This window comes from Salvia hispanica, chromosome 3 (assembly GCF_023119035.1).
Source record: "Salvia hispanica cultivar TCC Black 2014 chromosome 3, UniMelb_Shisp_WGS_1.0, whole genome shotgun sequence".
Taxonomy (NCBI): Eukaryota; Viridiplantae; Streptophyta; class Magnoliopsida; order Lamiales; family Lamiaceae; genus Salvia; species Salvia hispanica.
In genome coordinates this window covers 28,803,056-28,822,486 of record NC_062967.1, presented here as the reverse complement: position 1 = coordinate 28,822,486, position 19,431 = coordinate 28,803,056, and the positions used below count along the sequence as shown (strand labels likewise).

Sequence of the window (19,431 nt, the reverse complement as noted above, 5' to 3'; positions counted from 1 at the left end):
ATAGGCATACTTTAATTTAGGCAAACATAATATCGTTATTATGGTACATAAGATTTTGGCTATAAATTAGGTGACTGCTTACCTCGTAAAAGGAAAATTAAATCAATTGTTTATTCAATCATTAATTTGGGATTTCCCCTTTTAAACTTTGTAATTTGTTTGCCCATTTTATTTAAGGTAGATTGGTGTGCAGTGTGCTCAACAGCTGCATCAAATTAATAGTAAAATCCACCTAACAAATGACAAATATCACCATTTAATTTACGTACCTTATTTGTCTTTGTGAATAAATGTGATTGCTCAGCATTATCTGCACCCAATTAGACTCACTTAAATAAGGCACTTTCTTATTTCTTTGAATAAAATTTGAAACATTATTTAAATATTGTAGGGAATGTTTCAAATTATTCTCCACCGCTTTTTTTTTTTTTATTTAATTGAACAAAGAACTTAACTTCAACAAGTTTATGTATATGTAATTTTAAATTGTTGAATTATATTAATGGTGGTAAATCTCGTATTATGCATTAGTTACTACTACTACTATAATTTAGATTTTCGAATATTTTCTTTAAAAAAAATCCAAATTGAGCCGAATCTGAATTTTGGGAAAAAAATTCCAAAAAATCTAACACAAACTTACTATTTAGATTTAATTTGATCCAATTATTCGAATTATGGATACTTTTGTTCACACTTAAATTTTCTACCACATTGAGCATAAACTAATAACAAAGAAATAAAAGGCATTGTATAAATTCCCATTTTTGCACTTCTTAGAAAAGCTTAAAAAGGGACTTTCTCACCCAATTCAAATATTCCGTTTCACATGCCAAATAGTCAAATAGATTCTAGTAGTAATGAGACAAATTCAATTCATAGGATCCTACTACTAAAACATACTATTAATAAAAGTGTAAAGAGGAATGAATATTATCAATTGATACGCCGGTGTCCAATGAATTGCTAGAACGCAAATTTTCATAAATCCAAATGACATAAACTTTGATGAGTAAAAGATTAAAGAGTAATAAGTAGTATGAATTGCTAGAACGCAAATTTTCATAAATGCAAATGATATAAACTTTGATGAAAATTATAATTTCAAAAGATATAAACAATAAGATGATGTACGATGATAAAATGACAGCAGAAAAATGGCGCCGCGGTTAAAAAATTGAGCTCGTTGCGAAAGGTTTCATAGCCAACTCCATTTTTAATAGTTAGAGCCAATTTTTAAAAATCGGACTACATAAATTTTAATGCAAAATTGGTCAATTAAGAGAAGTAAATAATAGTACTCTTTCCGTTTCTTCATAGTTGAGGCGGAACTTTTCGGCACGGAGTTTTAGAAATGAATGTTGGGTGTGTTAAATAAATAGATAAAAAAGTAAGAGAGATGAAAAGGTAGAGAGAATAAAGTATAAAAGGAATAAGTAGAGAGAATAAAGTAAGAGAAAGTAAAGTAAGAAAGAGGAAAAAGTTACCATATAAGAAAACGACTTAACTATGAAGAAACTTCCCGAAATAGTAAAATGACTCAACTATGAAGAAACGGAGGGAGTACTGAAAATTATGACTCACTTTATTATAGAGAGAATCTTATGAATAGTAGAGAATAATTTTAGTTGACGTACCAAAAATAGAAAAATATGACTATTTTTCATGGACGAGACACGAGTGTATAACATATTTTTTAAATCTGAGTTATTTCTATACTATATTAATTAAAATCCGAAACATTTTTACCTTTACCTAAATTTCAAGCAATTTTTACTAATATAATTGTAAACTAATTGAAATAATTTTAGGCGATTTTCTTCGAGTGGCTATGTAAATAAGGCCAAAATCTACCAACATTTTAGAAAACACTCCTATATAGTTGAAAAACCTGTCAACACACACAAACACTGAATAATCATGGACCTCCAAAACCACCCAAACACGCCCTTAGCGATAGCCGCAGCCACCCTTCTCCTATCCCTCGCCGTTTTGCTAATCAAATCCTCACGCCAAAAACCCCGCCTCCCTCCCGGGCCGAAGGGATGGCCCGGGATAGGCAGCATGGGCATGGTCAGCCAGCTCACCCACCGCGGCCTCGCGGCCCTCGCCAAAACCCACGGCGGCCTCTTCCACCTCAAGGTGGGAAAGGTCCACATGGTGGCCGTCTCCACCGCGGAGGCAGCCCGCGAAGTCCTCCAGGCCCAGGACCACGTCTTCTCCAACCGGCCCGCGACTATCGCCATCCGCTTCCTCACCTACGACCGGGCCGACATGGCCTTCGCCCACTACGGGCCCTTCTGGCGCCAGATGCGCAAAATCTGCGTCACGAAGGTCTTCAGCCGCAAGCGGGCCGAGTCGTGGGCCTCGGTCCGCGACGAGATCGACGCCTTTGTGAAAGACGTCGAGTCGCGGGCCGGGCGGCCCGTGAATGTGGGGGCGATGGTGCTGGGATTGACCAAGAATATCACGTACCGGGCCGCGTTCGGGTCGGTGGCCCGGGACGGGCAGGGGGAGTTTGTGGGGATTATGCAGGAGTTTTCGAAGCTTTTCGGGGCGTTTAATGTGGCGGATTTCGTGCCGTGGATGGGGTGGATCAACGGCCCGGGATTCAGCCGGAGGCTGGAGAGGGCCCGGGATTCGCTCGATGCGTTTATCGATAGGATCATCGATGAACATATCGAAAAGAGGAAGGAGAGGGAAGAAGGCGGAGGAGCTGAGGATGATATGGTGGATGAGTTGATGGAGTTTTACTCTGAGAATGGAGATAGCAATGAATCAAAGCGGCCTATTACTATCACAAGGGATAATATTAAGGCTCTCATCATGGTAAGAACATTTTTATGTTTTTGTTAATTACTTTATCCCAATTATTTATTTATTTTTTTAATATATTATAACCTTTCTAATGTATATATGTTAGGTATTCATGTGATTATAATTTTGGAGATTATGTGTAAATTAATTTTATAAAATAAAAGTTTTGTGTAAAATATGATTCATGTGTCGTTTTCTAAAATAAATCAATAACAAACCTATCTTCTTCTTTTTGTATTATATTGACACATGCTTTTAGTTTTTCTGAAAGAGAATATACACGTGAAACGTCTTGTACTCGAAGTAAGAAATTTAATTACTCCTAGTCTCCTACTACTTGATAGTTTTGTAAATATTTTGAAAGATTAGGTATAAAATTATAAAAATTTTAAATAGAAAGAAACCATAATTAACCTTTTTTTATCCTATATTATTTCGCATTCTAGATTATGTGATTATATGGTCGTCGGATTTTTTAACTCCTTTTACATATGTAATGACGTAGGAAATTCTTTTGCTGAACCAATTATCTAAACTACTTTCTAAGATTAATCCTTTACAATATTTTACATGTCTAAATTATATGCATATATTTTTGGAATAATATTGTGTATCCGTCTTGTTATAATATGTGACCCCATTAAAAGTTTTAAACACACATTTATTTGGAGTTTATTTAAACGTCACTAATTAATTAATAAAACAAATCGCCCAAATCTCTTGTGAAAGATATTTGTCGTATGAAAATATATAAAGTAAGCTATAATTATATCCTGTGTAGCTATTACCAAATATGATCGAACAAATTAAGATTGTCTTTCTCTAATAACTAATTAGTATCGTTTCAAAAAGAAATACTAGTTGTTTCCATTTATATGTAGAAGCGTTACTTGCCGTATTTATATATTTTTGTATCCTTATTCGGAGGTAATTATATACGTACCAATTTGTATTGAAAATAGCAAATTTATCGTTACATGTTTACATACAAATTTGCCTTATCACAAAATCTCATATCATAAATTATTTTCTACCAAGGATGTCATGTTTGGTGGGACAGAAACCGTTGCCTCAGCCATCGAGTGGGCGATGTCCGAGCTAATGAAGAGTCCCAATGACCTCAAAAAGGTCCAACAAGAGCTCGCTCAAGTGGTCGGGCTCGATCAAAAAGTGCACGAGTCGGATCTCGAGAAACTAACTTTCCTCAGATGTGTCATCAAGGAGACCCTCCGCCTCCATCCCCCGATCCCTCTCCTCCTCCACGAGACATCCACAACATAATTAGCAATGGTTTGATTAATTTGAGATAATGCTGTCAATTGTTTTTGCTTAATTGGTTTTGGAGCTTCAAATGTGTGAGATTGTTGCAATGAGTTCGATTTCAGATTACTCTTTCGGTAAAAATTGAGCTGAATTAGTTAATGCTACATCTGGTTTGGTATAATGCTGAACTGAATTGTATACTACTTTGACTTGATATTAAGCTTGATAAACTATGCATCTGTATTGATTTGGTATGGCTAATGACTCACTTTTTTAGAAGTTCCAGACCTTTGTGTTACTAAACTGTCCTTGATTTTATGTGTAGCTTTAGAAGATTGTATGAGCTCCTATTGCATCGATTAGTTTATATTGTCCGCTTAACAGGGCACTAGTATCCTGCCACTCCATATCGAATCCCTTTCTTCCAGAGGATCCACACCTTTTGCTGGTTTCCTACTTAAATCATACTTATTCTTCCTAAATCATAGACACAACTACGTGTCAACTGGCCTTTTTTTGGATAAAATTTCTTACTTATTTCTTTTTTCTGTTGCCATTCCTGTAAGGTCTTTATTTTTATGAGTGATGTGGCAAAAATTAGCTTGATATATGTATTACTCGTTTGTTGGTTCTTTGAATTTCGTGATGTGGCAAAAATTTCTAGTTGAACCACTTCTTCGGGATTAGTAGGGTAGCCACACATGTAAGATGACTTGAAATAATTATACTCTGACTGATCGTTCAGGTTAAAAATAGAGAAGCCATTGGCCTACATGTGCAGTGTGATGCTATGTTGGAAAAACTAGCCGCTTCAAAAATTAGGGCAGCTGCAAGCCTGCAACCATCGGGACCGAGGATCATATACTGCAGCACATGACTGGAGTATTGGATAAGATACAAGGTATCCATTGGAGTCTCTGCTTATATGTTTTGCATTTATTAAAAAATCCATTGGCAATAGACTCATCCATATTTCTTCATAGTTCACACCATGTAAGTGTGTGAGACAAACTGGCAGTGTCACAAGGAGAATGTAGGGCTTCCTCAAGTTCAGTTGCCTGAGGAGTTTAATGTGGTTTCTGAAAACACAAAAAAATGATATGCATATGTACCTAATGTCTGTTGACTCTAATGATGTTTTGAACTTTGACCCTATGTTGTTGAAATAATGAAATGATGTTATGCATATACTTTATGACCTACAATTCCTTGATCACACCCTCTGTTGATAGTGCTTGGAAGCACTGGAATCTTTTTTGAATTGATTTACTGATGGTGTTGAAGTTAACTTAATTTTTGTAAATCGGGATCTTTACACGGGCTTGTGTTTCAATATCTAATATGTACAGAACCATCAATCAGTATGGACGACTTCGACATTGAACTTGATGAGATGGAATTAGTAGCAGTAGCTGCAGGTTACCATTATTATAATAGCCTTATGAAGCAGCCAGCTCGCAGCTTGTCACCAAAAGGATTTTTCATGGCCGAGCTAATGAGTGGCCCTGATCATTTATGGCGGGAAATGTATAGGATGGACAAACATGTCTTTCATAAATTGAGCGACATTCTTCGACAGAGAGACATGCTACGTGACACACCTGGTGTCGTGATAGAGGAACAATTGGCTATTTTCCTGAATATTGTTGGTCACAATGAGCGTAACCGAGTAATACAAGAACGGTATCAGCATTCTGGAGAGACAATTAGTAGGCATTTTAATAATGTACTGAAAGCAATTAAGTCTCTGGCAAGTGAATTCCTCCAACCACCATCTCTCACTACCCCAACAGAGATCCGCAAAAGCAATAGATTATACCCGTACTTTGAGGTGATCTTTGAATCATATACTACTTTAATTGTTCATATTGGTTTTATAGTCTTATGTTACTATTTCCGTCTGTATTAGGACTGCATTGGAGTTATAGATGGAATGCATATTCCCGCACATGTTCCAGCGAAAGATCAGTCCAGATTTCGCAACAGAAGAGGCGTTTTATCACAAAATGTCTTGGTAGCCTGTACATTTGATCTCCAGTTCATATTTGTGTATCCTGGTTGGGAAGGCTCTGCTGCAGATTCACGTGTGCTAAGAGCGGTTCTCAGTGATCCGGATCAGAACTTCCCCAAAGTTCCCGAAGGTGGATCCTTTAACAATTGAGTTTTCTAAGTAGTCTGTTTCTTTCTTCAACTCCAACCATATCATATATTATTACAGGTAAATATTACCTTGTTGATATGGGATACGATAACATGGATGGATTTATGGCTCCATACGAAGGAGTCCGCTATCACCTGCACGAATATCGAGGTGCTAATCTCTTACCTAGGAATGTTAAAGAACTATTCAATCACCGCCATGCATCTGTAAGCAACGCGATCAGGAGATCTTGCAATGTTCTGAAGGAAAGATTCCCGATTCTCAAACTTGCCCCTCAATACGCTTTCCACATACAGAGGGACATTGTTATAGCTGCATGCGTGATACACAATCACATCCGGCGCGAGGAGGAGAACGATTGGTTGTTCCATAGCAATGATATCCCGGTCGATGAGTCCCCTGATCTCGACGAACAGCCTGATCTGCAACCGCCTTTCTCCGTTCACGAGCAGATGGCATCAGAACGACGAGACACAATTGCTGCAATGATGTGGAACGACTTTATGAATAAGTGGGACGAGTGGTGACGAGCAGCAGATGGTGTGTTGGAAAGTGATGTTCAATCCCAGCCCATGTTCATAGCAGAGGTATGTTAAGGTGGAACTTACTTTTTCTTTCTTCTTTTGGTCAGGAAGATGCTACACTTAGATAGATGCCCATCCACTTTATATGCATCTCAACTTTGTTTCTTTATACTGATAGAGTAATCTATTTATTATCTCTTTTCATGGAGTAGTCTGGCTTGAGACGGGTCAAGATTCGGATTTGAACTTGCGTTTCAACATGTTTGTATGTGCAAACATGTTGTCGGATTTGAATCTGGATCTTAACTTGTCATGGTGAGACAGTCTCACCTGAGTTTGTTTTTAGTTATTCGTCAAGTCATGATTGATCATATACTCCCTCCGTCATCAATACATTTTGTCATTTTGGACTGTCCGGAATGAATTGTCTTATTTCACTCTTTAAATAGTAGTACATGACAAATATGTGCTAAGAAAGAAGATAATTCGTTAACTTATATGTCTCACATTTCGTTATACTATAAAGTGAGATCTGCTGCAAAAAATAAAATATTTATTGGCGGATGTAGGGTGTAATTAATAACTGAATTGGGCTTTGAGAAAGAAAGAAAAGGAGGTTGTGCTAAGAAAGAAGATATTTCGATCTTTCTTTGCTGCCCTAGTATTAAATTTTCAAATTTGAACATGTTATGCTGCTTATTTATGATTTCAAATTTGAACATGTTATGTTGCTTATTTAAGATTTCAAATTTTCACTCATCCAAAGTGAAATATTATTTTCAAGATCCAATGATATATCATTAAAGCTTGAAAAGCTACCTATCTAGCATAATTATCCCTCTAAAGCAACGTTTTACCTTTCTCTCTTTTAGGCTATTTTGAACCTTGTTTTGAATCACAATTGAATGGCGATGCCATCACATAATAATATTGGAGTACTGCTATTTGAGTTATAACTGTAACATAATTTAAAGTTAATGTGGTTTATATGTTATACTTTTTTTTGCATGTATTGATTGATCGGTCCGGCACACTTCATTTATATCGTAATAATTAAAGAGAATTTAATGTTCCGACATAAATAATTTTTTATATATATTGATAGAGTTAGGTCCTCCCAATTTATCTTTATTTTTGTATAAATTACAACTTGTTAAATTCAAACAAAATTTGAATCGAAAAAGTTACTTCCTTGCTAAGATGTAATAGGATTAGTATTTTTCTACTGGAATAATATGCTACATGGATAGGGAGTATAATTAGTTTAGGTGGTTCAATTTCAATAGCACGTTTATTTTTAATACTGTTATTGTTTATTTTATGTCACAATTTTTTAAACAGTAATTAAAATATAATCTTCTCATTAATCTTGATTAATTTAAAATTGTTAAATGGTGCAACGACCACTGGCTGGTAGAGTTCGGTTTGAGGGTAATCATCAACTGCTTAACCACTTAATCCCCTTTTCTACGAAAAGTCAAACATGCATCTATAAATTAATCATTCAATTTACATTTTTCAATATATATTTTAATTTATTAAATTTAAAACAAACTAACATTTTATTGGATGACTTGACTTGTTGATTGTTTAATCGTATTGCTGATAGAAATTAAATAGAAAATTTCCAGTACTACTATACTGTGTTCGTCAACGAATTATACGTATATATTGTAATAAATTCAAACATGATCTAGTAGAGTAATCATAAATTTACCACTATAATCAATTGAATTAACTTGATAGGTCCGACAAATTAAATTGGTCCAAGGTGGAAGGTAATTGAATGATTTCACCACACTATATTCAGCAGTTACATCATTTTTTCAGTTGATTGTGTTAAAACGTATTCACAGGTCAAATATTAGAAGATAGTAGGTAATTAGGAATTTAAAAGATATTTTATTACTTTAGTTCATCCACTATGTTAGGTTAAAAAATAAAAATTGATTATTGGGATAAAATGCTGAGACTTGGACAGTTACTTTTTTGTGGATGAATCAATTATATATTTGAAAAAAGTTTAAGATGTTTATGAAATGTGAAACCATATGACTTAGGACATATCATTCGTTAACTTTAATTAAGAAAAGTGATTTTTTAAAGAGAAAATGATAAAATATTTAAGTTTCAATTGCAAAATTATTTGATACATATAATTATAACTTTTAAACATGTTGTTCTAATTTATAAATACAAAAAACAAATATGGATAGTTAATTTATTAGCAATTTCGCCTTACCAAAAATTATTAAAAAAATAATTAATTACCACCGAAAGTGGGCCCCGGAATTCAATCCCACACCAAAACGGTAAAGTAATGGTTTGAAATATGCCTCCGTTGATACCGGCGTACGACGCCGTTTCACTCTCTCACGTGGCCACGTGCTCACCTCCCAGGCTTTTTCAAATTAAAGAAAGGGCACAATAGTCCTTTCACCCTTTCTCCTCTCCGGGAAGGTCCAAACCAATTATAACGTTCACTCTCATCTTCACCGCGCTTCAGTTTACTCTGTGTGTGTGTGTGTGTGAATATATATACATATATATATATAGAGAGAGAGAGAGGAGGGAGAAGGAGAGACGGATGCTATACGAAGCGTAGGAGCACTTCAGCTTGCGATATCTCCAGTTAGTTTGTTGGAATTAGGCTGGTGCGTGGGGGTGGGGTGGGTGGGGTGGGGAAGGGTTAAGAGTTTCGACGAATTTTGCTGTTGCATTAAGTAATCGGTAGTTTTCTTCGTCTTTTCGTATTTGTCTTCTTTTTTCTGCGTTGATTAGTATAATATCCACTTTATTCGACGCGTAAAGTGACAATTCAAGTGTCGTTGGACTTCTTCAAGTTCACGCTTCAATCGCTCATTTCTATGAATTTTTTTGAGCTTTCTTCAGCTCGATTTTTGGGGATAGGAGTGATTTTAGCTGGATCCGTATATTTTTTCTAAAATGTGATTGAATTTAATGCTTGCAGTTGGTTTGTGAGTAAATTCGGCACGTTATTTTTGTTAAAACCTTTTTCATCTACAGTTACTTTGGAGTTATTATTCATGATATCGTGATCAAATCTGTAGATGAAGTTTTTTTCATGTGTTATTTAGGTGGATTCTAACCTTATACGGAGCTGTTCAGGTTTTTGATGAGATTTTTGATCTAATTATTTGTTTATGGAATTGCAGAAAAAGGAGCTTCCCCACAATTGCAAAGGTCTACTTTGAATCGTTGGGTAAATATTAAATACTATCATTCTTCAGGTGAATTATCTACCGATCTCTCTGTAAACGCATGAAATTGTGTTATTTTTTTAATGTATGTATATATACATGTGTGGGTTGTGGGGATTGGGGGTGGGGTGGTGGGGGTAGGGGTCCACTATTCATGTTTTCACCGGTCTTTTGTTTCAAAGTTATTCTAACAAGCACATCAAGTATCATCATTCCTTGGAGTTGAAGCATAGTTGATGTCCCCATTAAGCAACGCTATCTAACCTTGAGTTCTTTTCTGACTTTGAAAAAAAATGGAATTTTAGGTTTCTGTTGGAAGAAAAGGTTGGAAGACAAATATTAAGCAAGGTGGTTAATTACAACTAACGCGTTAATGATTTGATTTTGGTTTAATCAATATTATATTAGCTGCTTAAACTTTTCTAAATTTGCTTTCCTTCTTGTAGACAAACAATGTTGGACTACTCATCTGGTATTTTATTTCTATAGGGAGTGCGATTGATAGTGCTGTCTGATTGCAGTATATTGCCATGTTTGGTTGTAAGAATGGTGCAAGAAGCAAGATCGTGCTGATGTCTTCCCCGTTTGGATTTTTGGTGGAGTTATCATCATGCGTATTTAGTCCTTAATACAACAGAGGGTGGATTTGAGGAGATTAGTGTAGTAAATGGGAGCTATGGGAGGCGACGACTTGATTGATTGGGAGAAGATGCAAGGGGTGGGAAATGGGACAGAAGAGAAGATTTTGGTGTTGGTGAGATTAAGGCCATTGAATGAGAAGGAGATTGCTCAGAATGACGTTGCTGATTGGGAATGCATCAACTCGACCACCATTTTGTACCGGAACAGCCTCCAGGAGAGGTCAGGACTCCCGACAGCTTATTCATTTGGTAAGTCTTACATGCTAGTTTTCTAGTTGAGGAGGAGAGTTTGACCAGTGAGTGACCCATAAATTTTCCCTGCTAATCTTAAGGAATGCATGACACTCGCTTCCCCTGTTTTGTTAAAGCTGTTCATGTCTGTGTGTGCAGACAGAGTATTTAGGGGTGACTGCAAAACAAGAGAAGTTTATGATGAAGAGATAAAGGATATTGCACTTTCTGTTGTTGGTGGAATCAACTGTAAGAATTTGCTTGAAACTTGAGTGAATGATACTTCCCAGTTTTTGATATACATATTTTGTGACAAGTGGAATCTCAACTAATTCATAAAATATTAAAATGTACTGGCATTTCTCTACTGCAATGGTATGGAACTCTTGGGTTCCTTAGTTAGATTGCAGTACAGCCTGCTTCTCACATGCAATTTTTTTGCTGCTCCTGGAGCTAGTCTTTTTGTCAGGTGGAACTAACGCAATTTGCATAATGTATCAGCTACTATTTTTGCATATGGCCAAACAAGCAGTGGAAAGACCTACACTATGAATGGTATTACTGAGTATACAGTTGCTGATATTTATGAATATATGAAGACGGTAATTTGATTCTAACTTAGTCCTCAATGCTGTTATGTATTCTTTTTCTACATCAAGAAAATCTTTATTCCTTCAACATGTGGAACATACTTATTTCTTGGAAGTAATCTTTTCTCCTCACTCTTTCTCCCTCAGCATGATGAAAGGGCATTTGCTTTGAAGTTTTCTGCAATGGAGATCTATAATGAAGTTGTTAGAGACCTCCTTAGCTCAGATAATAATCAACTGCGGCTACTTGATGATCCAGAAGTGAGTTTTGAGTTTAATAGTTTCCTCTGATTAGTGCTTCGGTGTAGCTTTGTTTATTTCTCCTATTGGTGTAGAAAGGAATGATTATAGAGAAACTCACAGAAGAAACTTTGAGGGACTGGAATCACCTCAAGGAGTTGTTGTCCATCTGTGAAGGTTGGGATATTTTCCTTTTGAATATGAGGTCTCTAATTCCACCAGTGGGTAATTAAAAATTCAACATTATAAGTCACAACCATGTTTCTTACACATCTCTTTCAACTTCATAGCTCAAAGACAAATTGGGGAGACCTCATTGAATGAGAAAAGCTCAAGGTCCCATCAAATCCTTAGATTGGTTAGCTCCCTTCTCATTCATTCTTCATTATTTGGTAGTATAACCAATTAAAGTCTAATGGATGCCTCTTTTTAATTTGATCACTCCAGACGATTGAAAGTTCTGCTCGTGAATTTATTGGGAAGAGCAACTCAACCACCCTTGCTGCCAGTGTGGTAGAGCTGAATTGAATTTTTTGGCTGAATTTCCTAAAAATATATGCTTCTCAATCCGTCCAATGGGGTGTATATACAGAAAAAACTGACAAGTCGTTTCATATTTCCCTGCAGAATTTTGTTGATCTAGCAGGAAGCGAGCGGGCAGCTCAAGCACAATCAGTAGGGCAAAGACTCAAAGAGGGCTGCCATATAAACCGTAGTTTATTAACTCTGGGGACAGTCATTCGCAAACTCAGGTAGATTGATCCTAATACCTTTCATTTTCCCTTGTTATATGCTAGCCACGTTGTAGTTGATAGTTGAAAGTACTAAGTCTCAACCATATTTCATGACATTGAGAGGCCTTATGTTTTGCCTTGAGACACTTCGTATGATATCTATAATTGTCGATGTTTCTCTCTTCAGTTATTTTACAACCTAAATTTGTTGCAGCAAAGGAAGACATGGGCATGTCAATTACAGAGACTCGAAGCTTACTCGCATACTGCAGCCTGCCTTAGGAGGCAATGCAAGAACCGCAATCATATGCACCTTAAACCCTTCTAGAAGCCATGTTGAGCAATCAAGAAACACACTTTTATTTGCAAGCTGTGCAAAGGAAGTATCTACGAATGCTAAGGTCAATGTTGTGATGTCTGACAAGGCATTAGTAAAACATCTGCAGAAAGAGGTTGCCAGGTTGGAAAGCGAATTAAAAGCTCCAGGATCAACATGTGACCATGGACCATTGTTGAGAAAGAAAGATATGCACATTGAAAAGGTTCTGATTATCTTTTTTTACGAAATACAGTACTTTATGCACAATTTAATTATTCTTGCAGTTTGTATACTCACCGTTCAGATTTTCGTAAATTGTATTCAGAACTTGGTTAATCCATTTATTTGGGTTGGTCAGTCTTTTGAAAATTTTAGTACCCATGTACCTAATACGTTAGCTTCTTTTTCTCAAATTGGCCTATTGTACAAATTGTTCTGACTGAACTAATTTTATAATGTAACAAATTTACATAAATTTGTACTCGTAATGCGTAGAACATCCCTAACATTGCTACTTCTATGTTATGCTGCTTTAATTGACAAATAACTGCATGCTTGATGTTCTGCCTTGATATCTGCAGTTGGAGAAAGAGATGAGGGAGCTGAAGAAGCAACGAGATCTTGCTCATTCTCGGATTGATGATCTACTAAGAGCCATTGAAAGTGAAAAAAGTTCTTCGAAAGCCAACAGTATTCAGTCTGTTAATGGAGCGGTTAAGCGCAATGGATCTTTGGATATTCTGCGCTCACAAAGCAGCCAGGTTTCTTATTCATCTGATGATGCATCTGATCCAAGCCAAATAACGGAAGAACCTATGTTGGCAACCGCAGAAGAATTTGATGAAGTCTCTACAGACATTCGCTGTATAGAGGTAGATGAATCTGCCAAAGATGGAACCTGCACTTCTTCTCGCCATTCAACAAGTGAGAGTGAAGAAAGCACGCCATTATCATCTGAACCACAGTTGTCGCCAGTTTCTTCAGCACCTCTTAGTGGCACAGATAACGTTTACTCTCATGTTGCGTTGGAGCAAAACATTCAAGGCTCATTGTTTAACCCTCACTCCGATGAAACATCTCCGAGCGCCTCAACTAGTACGACTGCTTCAGGAGGCTTACTACTGACAAGAAGCCGAAGTTGCCGAGCTAATATGATTACTGCACCACTTGACATAGGGAGTGATGAACAAAATGAAAGCACACCTCCAACTATGTTGGAAAAGGACTTCACTGGAAGACCGGAAGGTGCCTTTCAGAGGAAGCAATGGAAACTTCCTCCTGTAATATACGGCACTAATAGTGCCAGACTGACAGGACACGATTTTCAATCTACTGACTATAGTTCCTTCATACATGAGACTAAGAATGAAGATGGGGATGAGGATATACCGACTCTTGGCTCTTTTGTCGCAGGACTCAGGGAAATGGCAAAGCTTCAGTTCGAAAATCAAACTGCAGATCAGGTTAGACTCGTCCTATCATCATACTTACTTACTCTCCTTCATCCCTGTTCTAGAGGTGTTTGTTAAGGAGAGTCCTAACGATAACCTATTTTTCTCCTCTCAGGTCCAACTGAAAGATGCAACAGATGGAAATAATACATGTGATGTTGCTTTGGATCCAATGAATGATTGGGCCATAAAGTTTGAGATGTTGCAGAAGTCGATAATCGAACTTTGGCAAGCTTGCAATGTATCACTGATACACAGGACATACTTCATCCTCCTTATTAAGGAAGATATGACAGATTCCATTTATATGGAGGTCGAGCATCGGAGATTATCCTTTCTCAAGGAAACATTCTCTAGGGGTAATTTTGCTGTTCAAGATGGCCACACTCTTACACTGGCATCGAGGTATTTTTCTTGACTATCAACACTGTTGTAAGAAAAGTAAAAAACCATCCCTTTAATTAACCTGTGCTTTTCAAAATGCTATGTTTTGCAAATTTGTTGTTTATGTCTGGTTTCTTGGACCAAACAGCAAGAAAGCTCTTCGCCGCGAGAGGGAGATGCTAAGCAGGCGTATGTCTAAAGCATTCACAGAAGATGAAAGAAACAGAATCTACGAGGAATGGGGTATCGACATCAACTCAAAACGAAGAAGGCTGCGACTTGTCCAGCTTCTATGGAGAGACACCAAAGACATGAATCACATTAGGAAGAGCGGTGAAGTTGTTGCTAAGCTCATCGGCTTCTCCGTGCACGGGCAAGGCATGAAGGAGATGCTCGGCCTCAGCTTCATGCCGCCTCAGCGGATGATGAGTCGACGTTCCCTTAGGTGGATAAACAGTTGATGAGGAGGCCTTGTTGTTACTATGTTTATAGATTAAAATTTAAAACTAAAAAAAAATTTGTAGGTTTCGTGATTTGTGATGACTTTTTGGTTTGATCTGCTGCTGGTTTTCTTAGAAGTCTGGAGAAGGAAGTGTTGAAAATGATTTGATTTTTGTGTGTAATGTAACTATTCTACTGGTGTTGTAGATATGTAGTGTAAAAGATTCTATAACATACTACATTACTACTCCACTTCATTTCTTTGAAGAAAATTTGAAAACCGAACTCTGTATTTGAGTACTCCCTATCACTTAGCTAGTTGCTATTCGTAGTATTATTTTTGTTTGGATTATTAAATAACTATAGGGCTAACCCGACTGGAATCTAGGTTTGACCCGACTCGAGTGTAACGGAACAACTGAGTGGCTGAAATGGAATGAGACGTTTTATTGTGAACGCGTAAAAAGCAAGGCGAGTGATGAAATGTTTGTACAAGTACTACTTAGCATAATAATAATATAATAAAATAGGAGTACTTGGTAACACATTTAACCATGCACTTAATATTTACAAACGGAGAATTCGTTTGCCGCAACATAAATTTCAAATGAAATACACAAAGAAATTTGTTTGACACTGGTGAACAGAGGAGAGAGAAATGAGTTTGGCTACGGCGTCGTATGCAGCACGTCGAGCAGTGCAGAAGGAGAGGGTCAGGATTCTCTATAGAAGAGCACTCAAGGATACTCTTAATTGGGCCGTTCATCGCCACCTCTTCTACAACGATGTACTTTTCTCTCTCCTAGGGTTCATGCGCCTTGATTTGATTTGATAAGTTTTATGCAAATAGATACTACTATTATATGCTTAAGACCTTTTTATTTGATGATTTCTGATTTCTTATTTTCATTTTCATTTTCATTCCAAGGCTGATGCTCTCAGAGAGAAGTTTGAGGCCAACAGACAAGTGGTTCGTTATCTTCTCTGATCTTAATTTTTCATTTTAGTTTTTTGACTTATTTATTCATTGGAAGGCGAACGTCTAGATGATTTTTATTTGAATTCGGTTTGAACTCATTGTTCTGAATCCTGATTAGTTATGGGTAGAAAATAGGCATGGCGAAAATGAGGGATTTGATCGATAAAAGGATTTCGTAGAATTTGCAATTTAGGTATATGCCTAATTCTGTTTAGAGCTGATTTCTAGCTGTATGTTCACTAATGATTTACGTTTCCCTCGTTAAGCCAGAATCGGTTTCTTTGGTAAATGATGAGATAGGATTAGTCATTGTTTGAGTCGAGACGATCACTATATGTTTCCAGCTATATGGCCTGAATAAACATGGAATGTCATCGTGTGATCATGCCTAATAACTATTGCGATGCCAAAGAAATGTATCCACTGTATTGATGCATTTCTGTTTTTCTATATAATACTGTGTGGCCTTTTCAGGAGGATATTGAACTCATTGATAGAATGATAGCTGATGGTGAAGCAAGCCACAACAAGTGGCGGCACCCCGATCCCTACATCGGTAATACGTCTGTTTAATTGTTAGATCGTATGATTAGCTATAACGTGAATGATTGCATTTCTAGGACTATAATTTATGGTAGAGTGTCTAGCTATTCGTGTGTGAATATGTTCTCCTATTCTCGAAATGCAAAGGGGATATGGTTAACATGTCTATTAAGAAGGTGGGAACCAAGTAAAGTTATGCTCTCATCAACAAGAGAGAGCTAACATATTCTGATTTCATGTTCTTGGATAGGTTTTAACAAAATTTCCATCCTACAGACCTCAAATTTGCTCTAGAATTCTTGAATGACATGAGAATTGGTATTCTGCTTTTCTTGCTTTCTTTTCTTTGTTTCTTTTCTATTTCAAAATTGAATTAGTTGGAGGTGTCATTTGTTATTGAGAAATATATGATTCTGGTTGAATTGATTTAGCATGTCAACGCTAGTTCGGACATACTATTTGAGGGCTGACGGTCATGCTATGTGAACAGTTCCATGGGCGCCTGGCGGCTCCAAGTTTTGCCGAAACCCAACACCACCTCCTGGGGTAATCTATCAAAGACTTGCTGCTTCTTGTGCTTTCTATAGCTGGTTGTCGATCTGGTTTTCCTTTTTGCCCTTTTTATTGCATGTTTCTGCTTAGTATTTCCAATAATAAATAAGTCTATCATTTTGGTACTATGAAGTCCATTGTCCATCATATTATAGGGGTGGATGGGTTTAACTGTTCAGCTTAGTAAGCTAATTGTGTGATTGGTATGAGGTGAGAGAGAGGTGGTGGGGTGGGATTTATTTCCCTTCGTCAAGTTAATTGATTCGCATTTCTTTTCTGGACGGCCCAAGTAAATGAGTCATTTCCTCTTTTGGCAAAAATCAACCCATTTAATCTCTTTTTCTTTATTTCCTCTTCACTTATCTGCTTTATTCTATCTTCTTTTAACTCACTAAATACCACTTTCTTAAGTTCCTTGCCAAAAAGAAACGTCTCGATTAAATTTGGTCCAATGGAGTATATATTTATAGAAGTAGCCTTCGTATATTGAACAAATGAAACCTTTCATTTGCTTGGTCTGAAGCAGTATAGTTTGTAATTGTTTGCTGTCCTCTTCTAAATCTATTTAAAGAACTGTCGTTTTGTGTTTACAACGCCACATTGCTTTATGTCATCTCGTTAAGTACTCCTATGGAGTATTATCCGATTGCTCCCACACCTTACTCTTTCTTGCTGCTGCAGATTGAGATAATACATAACTATGGTCGCGAAGAAAATGAATGATTTATAACATGGGAGAATACCTAGAGGTTGGTCACTATATTTCAGCTAGTACTCTGCCAAGAAAATTGCCTGCAAATTTTCTCTATCGCGATTGCTACTTTTTTCTCTTGTTTTTTAGTAGCAACTGATGAAAATCGTCGGAATGCAGATTGCTAATATGGTGCTGCAATGCAGGGAAGACTGATTTGAATTCTGGTTTTTTTGTTGTTCGATTTTGTTTAAGCTCGGTTGATGTATCGAGTGGCTGCTGACTGATAAAGATGAGTTATTACAATGAAACTCTTGATGGAAATATTCATATTCTGTTATCGTTTTTGCTTTCTGTATCTAATAATGCAGCAGACTATTGAAGAAACATTAGAAATGCAGCAGACTATTGAAGAAAAATGCCTACAAAGTCTCTTATTTATCACTAATGTTTTATCGAATATCTCAATTTTAGTAATTGTACCAATTCTACCTTAATATTTTCAGCTTAGAGCACTCCCAATGGGGGTGGTGAAAATCCGGCGAAAAATCGCCAAACATCGCCGGATTATCGCCGGCCGTTGTGGTGAAATCGGCGATAATTCGGCGATAATCTTACCGTTATTTCGCCAAGCGGCGTTTTTCGCCGGATTATCGCCGAGCGATCGCCGGCCACTGTGGGCGACGCTCGGCGATAATCGGCGATATTTAAATTTTTTTTTTTTTTTTCGGCCCAACGGCTATTTTTACATCCCACCCCTATAAATATTTCCTCCACTTCCTCCATTCATCACCCACAATCTTCATTCTCTCCATTTTCAATTTCTTCTCCCAATCTTCAATCTTCATCAATCTTCCAAAAATTATGAGCTTTTGGAAGAAAAATTCCCGCTCGGGTAAGGGTAAGGGTAAGGGGAAAGAGTCGAGTTCACAAATTCCCAACACGGATGAAGCAAACGAGCAGTGGATGCACTCGTTGTTGGCGATGGGTTCTCCTCCCGGCCAACTTCCATACGCGGGTCCGTCTCCTTTGCAGACTCCTCCGGCGCGGAGACTTTCTCCGTACTTCAACTCTGCCGGCAGAATGCCCTCTCCAGCCGACGATGTGTATCGGCCCCAGTTCGACACCCCCGGATCAACCCCAGGCGACCAAGAATCTCAGGCCGCGACACTGAGCGCGGAGGACTTCGAGGTGGAAACGCCCACCTTTTTTTTTCTCGTTGTATTATATTTTCCAATGATTAATACAACGATGAATTGTTCATTATTAGTCTATTTATTAAATACATTTGTAGAGAAAATTAAATAATATAAAAAATAATGATGTAAAAATGAAATGTTGAGTTAGGGAGAAATAAGGGAGAAATAAGGGAGAAACCAATGTAGCAGTTGGCTAAAAACTGAGGATAAAATGTGATGCTGATGTGGCGCTGATGTGACAGGAGTTAAGGAGAAATAAGGGAGAAATAAGGGAGTGCCATTGGGAGTGCTCTTATAAATTTTATTTCAATCTTTAATTGTCAGTTTTATCAATCGTTCATGTATTTAATTATTTCTAGAACTAAAAATGAAAGTGAAATATTTAATATTCTCATATACTATAATTTGTTTTTTTAAGCAAAATAACTATGTCATGTTCCGATTGTCACA

General features: G+C 37.1%; 4 protein-coding genes across 4 annotated transcripts; all 4 read left to right on the top strand.

Annotated features, from left to right (window-relative positions):
* The first annotated feature begins 1,456 nt into the window (after positions 1–1,456).
* On the top strand, positions 1,457–4,098 carry LOC125209781 (cytochrome P450 84A1-like). The gene is made up of 2 exons (XM_048109363.1): positions 1,457–2,829; positions 3,856–4,098. The coding sequence occupies exons 1-2, from the start codon at positions 1,921–1,923 to the stop codon at positions 4,096–4,098; spliced, it is 1,152 nt and encodes a 383-aa protein (XP_047965320.1). The 5' UTR covers positions 1,457–1,920.
* A 733-nt stretch (positions 4,099–4,831) lies between these two features.
* LOC125211595 (putative nuclease HARBI1) lies at positions 4,832–7,185 on the top strand. Its single transcript, XM_048111461.1, has 4 exons — positions 4,832–4,981; positions 5,430–5,911; positions 5,990–6,221; positions 6,299–7,185. Exons 1-4 carry the CDS (start codon positions 4,954–4,956, stop codon positions 6,766–6,768), a joined length of 1,212 nt encoding a protein of 403 aa, XP_047967418.1. The 5' UTR covers positions 4,832–4,953; the 3' UTR covers positions 6,769–7,185.
* Positions 7,186–9,602: 2,417 nt separating this feature from the next.
* Positions 9,603–15,317, top strand: LOC125213960 (kinesin-like protein KIN-7F). Its single transcript, XM_048114782.1, has 15 exons — positions 9,603–9,863; positions 9,942–10,016; positions 10,292–10,334; positions 10,476–10,876; positions 11,018–11,107; positions 11,360–11,460; positions 11,596–11,709; positions 11,784–11,865; positions 11,979–12,046; positions 12,136–12,201; positions 12,316–12,440; positions 12,637–12,964; positions 13,323–14,204; positions 14,308–14,597; positions 14,725–15,317. Exons 4-15 carry the CDS (start codon positions 10,654–10,656, stop codon positions 15,035–15,037), a joined length of 2,682 nt encoding a protein of 893 aa, XP_047970739.1. The 5' UTR covers positions 9,603–9,863; positions 9,942–10,016; positions 10,292–10,334; positions 10,476–10,653; the 3' UTR covers positions 15,038–15,317.
* A 262-nt stretch (positions 15,318–15,579) lies between these two features.
* LOC125211585 (NADH dehydrogenase [ubiquinone] 1 beta subcomplex subunit 9-like) lies at positions 15,580–18,122 on the top strand. Its single transcript, XM_048111447.1, has 6 exons — positions 15,580–15,804; positions 15,946–15,987; positions 16,471–16,552; positions 17,030–17,085; positions 17,773–17,840; positions 17,963–18,122. Exons 1-5 carry the CDS (start codon positions 15,676–15,678, stop codon positions 17,812–17,814), a joined length of 351 nt encoding a protein of 116 aa, XP_047967404.1. The 5' UTR covers positions 15,580–15,675; the 3' UTR covers positions 17,815–17,840; positions 17,963–18,122.
* The last annotated feature ends 1,309 nt before the right edge of the window (positions 18,123–19,431 follow it).